The 6,305-nt window shown below is 34.4% G+C and overlaps 1 protein-coding gene across 1 annotated transcript; it reads left to right on the top strand.

Moving 5' to 3' along the window:
- Nucleotides 1-4,168: 4,168 nt before the first annotated feature.
- Nucleotides 4,169-5,564, top strand: LOC143151613 (uncharacterized). The gene is made up of 2 exons (XM_076320953.1): nucleotides 4,169-4,271; nucleotides 4,350-5,564. Exon 2 carries the CDS (start codon nucleotides 4,481-4,483, stop codon nucleotides 4,808-4,810), a length of 330 nt encoding a protein of 109 aa, XP_076177068.1. The 5' UTR covers nucleotides 4,169-4,271; nucleotides 4,350-4,480; the 3' UTR covers nucleotides 4,811-5,564.
- The last annotated feature ends 741 nt before the right edge of the window (nucleotides 5,565-6,305 follow it).

The raw sequence follows: 6,305 nt of genomic DNA, 5'->3' as shown, positions 1-6,305 counted from the left end.
ACGTCGAGAGGTCACCAAACAGAGACTCTGTACAGGGCCACTGATTAGACCATGCCCACGGGTTGGGGAGAAACCGCCCCAGAGCGCTGACTATTTTCTCCAACTATGGAACCAGTGATCGAAAATATCCTTCGAAATGCCAGTGGCTGTCGAGAATCAGCCCCAGATCGACGCGTCGGGCGGCCATTACCAGTAACTCCTGACGGCTAATAGTAGTAACTTATCATTAGTGTAACACGTTAGGCTGACACCGTTGGGCAGGTCTTCGGTCCATAGAACGGTGTCGTATCCGAGGTTTCACAACGGACCTAGAACGGACCCGAAGTACACCTCTATCCGCTTCATAGCATACCGTCTCGAGTATTCGATCCACTTGCGGAGGTTGTCCTCAACAACTGCATTTAAATAGACGAGGATTCCATGTTTTATGACTCCAGATGTAATTACTACTCAGGGTAGGGTATTAAATGCATTGACGATGTCTAATAATACCGCCAATGCCTAGGCGAGGCCGAGAGAGTCAACCGTCTCTTCCAGAATCCGAATTGATTCTCAATCAGAGAGTAGGCCCAGCCACTTCTGAACCTTAGCCACGCACTCTGCATAGTAGCAGGAATAAATTTCAATTGTGTCCCTATCTCAATATATACATAAATATAAAGCTTGAAGGCTATAAACTATTGAGGTTTTGTTTGTTTATATTTAATGCATAAATCGTCTGTTGTATCTCATAAATTATTTAATATAAAAAAAAATATGTAATATTAATAGTTTTTCTATAGGTGGAGAATATTTAATTTTCTTTAATGGAATCAAATATTTTGTATAATACAATCCGACTTAACTCTAATCATCCCGAGAGAACAATAGTATTTCCAAAGGTATTAAAATTTAACATTATTATTACCGCAAATAAAAAATACAGGGCGAACAGAATAATAGAAATTAGAAAATTAAGTTTTTTCTTAAAGAAAGTATACATCTTTTTAAGAAAATAGTGCATACATTTTGTCTGTACATCAAGCTATTATAATATTTACCAAGAAAAATTTTCTAATATTTAAATTTATAGCTGACCAGAAACTGATTAATTTTTGTATGAAAAATGTGTTCATTAAACTATTGGAAGTGCTTAAAAAATCATGGCGACAGTTATATGCCACATGCTGGATATAACTTCTTTTGAAATGAATGCAAATTCATTTTTATTTATTTCTAAATTGAATTTTTATTAAATTATTTTTATTCCCCAAAAGAATATTACTTATTTCTACTGGTAATTATATAGCTAATGCTTTCCTAGCATATTGTAATAAACTAGCAAAAATTCCTGTTCTATATTAGATATAACTACTGTATAATACTGATATGTTGCATCTTTCTCTATCTCGCTACCTTCTTCATCAGTCAACCCGTAAGTGTTGTAACTGCCGCGACGAATAGGTGTAACCCTTCCACTTTTCTCGCATTCCTGCCACGGTACTTTAAGTCAACTGTAAAGAATACTTGCTCTTCCGTGCAGAAAGTTGAACTGCTTCGTAATACATTTAACTGTGTACTTCTGCTACTATTCTGTGACTGGGCCCAGCGTATTTACATCCCTACTCTAATTCTAGTCAGCTGAATTTCCCTATCATCACAAGCGTTGACCACTATTAGCTGAAGACGGTGACGAAGACCGACGGCGGCGATCCCAAGTCTGAGTGAGAACGAATTTGTAGCAAGGTGCATCAGCGTAGACTCCCAATGAAATCGTCAAATATTCATAAACAGAATAATTTGCTTACGATTTAGGTACTACCGCTGATTCGTAAATTTGTATTTGTTAAAAATAATATAAATCATTTCTCATTTACATCAAGATACACTCTATATAATTACAATTTATACAAAATAAATTATGCTAGTAGTAAAACAAGTATAACTTTTATGTTTTTATACATTACAAATTTTCCAAGGTCAGTTTCATAGGGACGCAACTTCGAATCGTTCCTCGTCGCCAACTCAAACCAAACAGCCGTATTTTCTGCGTTATATACCCCAATTATTGGAACTTGTTTTATAATAAATTTAACATTGAATCAAGGAAGTGATACTGAAATTGCAGAGTCAGCTGCATCGAATTTCTATGATTCAACCGATTCAGACGGTAGTAGATCTTCGGAGAATTTGTAGTGAGAATTTGCTTGTTTTAATTTTAGTATGTCTTGTTTTTGTGTGGATTGTAATTATATAGAATTTATCTAGATAGAAATGAGTATAAACGGACTTATATTATTTTTTTTAAATATTAATGGTTATTACACATATTAAATTATATTCGTTTTTTCATATCGTGCCAGACAAGATAATATACGGCACAGAGGCAAGAGGGTTCCTCGATCGCTCCACCTATTTCCCACTTTAGACTCCCGTAGTTTACGTTTTGGCTTCTGGCGGTTACTATTGATATAATCGTAGGATCCCTGTATTTATAGGGGTTTCATTTAATTGCTTATCGCCGATATACAAAACAGTGAATACAGGGATCCTACTACAGTTTCTTATATGATTATATTCTTTATATTTATATTTACTTATTTATGTATTTAGTGAAAGTTTATTTTAGTAACTTTTCCCTAAATTAACTTGTTTTTCCTATTGTGGAGGAATGTTAGGCGTTCAGGCAGGTTAATGACAATACACTTCTTTTATGATAATAATAATGTAAAATATATTTAAGCATGAAACTCCCACTCTACAATCCACACGTCTCGACTTTCTGATCACTAGTCGTCCACATGTAACAAAGTCCTTTCTTCGACTAGTACTAGTTCGTCACCTCCAGCCTAAAACTCCAGATCTGTTCCAGATTCTACTGTAACTTATAAACATCCGTTAAACGCCATTTGTTCTATCCCAAACACTTTTCATTCACCTCCAGTCATACCAATATTTATCTTATACTTATACTAATTTTTAAACAAATGCTGTATTACAGGATTAAAAGAAAATATAGATCGCTGAAGCTTGAGAAATTAATGTATTTTTGCTGGTTTTTAGTAAAAATCAGAAAATTTATAAAAATTGTAAAATAAATAATTTTTATCTGAACAATAATTGCTGCTTGACCTTAATTTTCGAAAAAGCTATACAAATTTTTGGAGCTAAAAGACAATAGTCAGTGATGGTTTCCGAGCAGAAATGAAATCATTATAACCATAAAATTTAATATCTCTAGAACCCTTGTTAAAAAACGCATTAGATTAACTTTTAATTGTAAATACAATACAAATAATTTATAATAAACACGTTTTTCATATTCCACAAAAATTCATATAGCTTATTTAAACATTTTAAGTTAAAGTTATTACAATTGATTTGAGAAATAACTTGTTCGAGTAAAAGCTTTTTACTTATTATGTGCTTTCAAATAAAATACTTATTTCAAATGAAACTACAAACAAACAAAATTGACAAATTTTATGTGATGCATATGAAATATTTCGAATTTTAAACGAATGCTGCATTTCTACCACAGAATAACGCGACTATTATTACGACTGATGGTTTTTCGTAACCAGGCTTGCGACTCAAGAAAGTTTACACGATCCTAAATTTTTAAAACAAACTCAATAGCTTTGACCCTTTTTACAATTGTAAGATTATAAGACTAAGGTATACTAAGATTTATTTGTGAAAGAATATAGACCAAGGTCCTTTAGGCAATTTTATTTTCACATTCAACGTTCTGCCTTTTTCGGCGTTATTGTCGTAAAACAAACGAAATAATTACAGTTTTAATTTGTCCTATTATATTATATTATTTGTATATCATGTTAAATATTTTACATATTTGTTCTATTATTGTCTTTAAACTTAAGATGTTAATTCAAAATAATTTGTTCCTTGTCAAAAAAGTTTTGTAAAATTAATAAATACTTGTTTGATTTTCGACTATTATACATGTATTAAAAAATTAAGAAATTTTATAATGCATTAATAATAATATTCCACTTAAATGTGAAATATTTCACACCGAATCTACGCCAATGTTTTAAAATCCACCTCCCGCTTTGCACTGTCTCACTTGCCTCGACACACCTCATTTCTTTTCTTTGTCAGCACTGTTATTAATATGTGTGAATACTATCGCCAATCATAACGCTACGTCGGAAAGTGCGTGTGAGACGAGGCGTGCACTTCTCACTCCGTTCAAATTCCTTTCAAATATCATCAAGCCTGTCACGTACGGTACATAGGTATGAAGATGAGTGTGGATCACTAAACACGTCAGTTTCGAATTAAAGCGGATATTTTGAATTTCTAGAAAGTTCGGTAAACGGTAATAAAAAAACTTTCCTTCACAGGGTCGTTTGTATAAGAAGCGACCACGAGCCGCCGAACGTTCCGGAATGTGGGTAAAAACAGCGTACTGGTCTTTGCCTTTGTTTGTTTGATTCTCAACGGTACATCAATTCGGTACACCCGCGACAATACGATGTCACGTGCGGGTGTACTGGTTGCGGATCCAAACGCACACCCCTTCAGGTCCGCGATCTCCTCCGACTATCAATACACAGCCCGGCGTGGAAATTCTCATTGCTATGTCGCAAATGTGCGCGACCAAGCGCTCGAGCTAGTTCACCTCCTTCAAACCGGGCAACCTGACCTTCTGCCACGGCCAGGTCATGGTGAAGTGGCTGCTATCAGTGGATCTTCATCAAGGGAATCGCTCGACGTAAACTCGACAGCAACGCTCCGTTGTTTCTTCCCTAATACGGTGCATGTACCGACCGAAACATCCGTGCCTAGACAGCACTTATACTAGCCGGTAAATAAGGCTGCCGAAACCTCTGTCCATCCACTCATTAAGAATAGTCGGACAGCCTCGACAATCCGTTGCCAAGCGATCGGTCACGTTGCCCGCACATACAGGGACTCTGTACAAAATTACCGAGTGAACCATTCCCGGATAAAGGCGGTGGACCAGGTATTCTAACCGGAATCCTAACCCGGTTCTGCTCTCAATTTTTGAGAATAACCTGCGTCACCGAGGCATAGAAGTTTGGTTAACCCGGTTAATCCGTTCTTATAGCGGATTAATACACCTACAGGATTAACAAAGTATAAGAATACAAAATATTAGAAGATACGGTTTAATTTACCGAAGTTTTAAACAATGATTGTTTCGGGCAGCGAAGGCGTTCAAAATTACAGCATCAATGTCAGCTCGAGGGCAAAGAAAATCTAGTCCAACTTAATACTAAGAAAATTGATTATCATATCATTAATCAGCAAGAATGGAAAGTGGTCAATTTTTGTTATTAGCTCGACACTTGCATTTATAAGATACTGTCCGGACATTGCTATTTGAATTTGATGTTGATGCGAATGACTTCTGTAATCTACTTCTCTTCCGATTTTCTTTTTGCACAATAATCAGTGTGTATTTGTTAGGATGATGATATTAAAGGTACCGCGTTAAATTAACAATATGGTATATGTTTATTTATTATTTGATAAAATAATAACTCAAAATTTATAAATAAAAAATAACTTACGGTTAATCTTATTTTGCATCCGTGTACGCGACATGTAGATTTGTCTTCGTTTATATTGGATGAAAAGTACTGTTGAACGGGATATTCCATTGTTCATGTGTATATAAGAAATATACTAAAACACAAAACGCAAAACAATATATAATGCAGTACATAATAAAAAAATAATATAAGAACAAAAAGGAAATGTGAAATGAAATTATTAAAATATTAACCAATAATATCGTATTAACTAATACAACTGACGATTGAATAAAATATCCGAACATGCTGCATGTTGAAGATTTAGAAACAAAAAACGATTTCCCTCTAAAACAATTACAATCTAAAATATTCCATGTTCTAACATGCTGACGTGATGGTCGGCGTGACAATTTACGAAATAGTTTAATGCAATTTGATGAAACGACATTCATAATTAGTACACATGATATGGTTTTATTTTATTAAAGTAAAAAAGTTAGTAGATTTAGTAATTCTTAGTTTTTTATTTAATAACTGCAATCGATTGATTGAAGTTATTCAAGAACCGGTTGATTGGATTACAATCAATGTTACAAAACACAGAATTGTAGTTACAATTTCAATTTCTATATCTATTCAATAATCAGGTACTGTAACTATTTTGTAATAACCAGGTTATACAAGAATGTATAACCGTGGGTTATTATAATCCGCCTTGGTTAACTGGGTTTCGGTTAGGGTTAGTCGATGATTAGGATTCCTGTGAAACAAACAGCGATTTATTCGTGCCATACTCGT

Source organism: Ptiloglossa arizonensis, chromosome 9 (assembly GCF_051014685.1).
Source record: "Ptiloglossa arizonensis isolate GNS036 chromosome 9, iyPtiAriz1_principal, whole genome shotgun sequence".
In the NCBI taxonomy this organism is placed as follows: Eukaryota; Metazoa; Arthropoda; class Insecta; order Hymenoptera; family Colletidae; genus Ptiloglossa; species Ptiloglossa arizonensis.
This window is presented reverse-complemented; position numbering and strand designations above follow the sequence as displayed.

Coding starts and splice junctions, on each gene's coding strand:
- LOC143151613 (XM_076320953.1), top strand. CDS start 4,481: ATGTCACGTGCGGGTGTACTGGTTGCGGATCCAAACGCACACCCCTTC.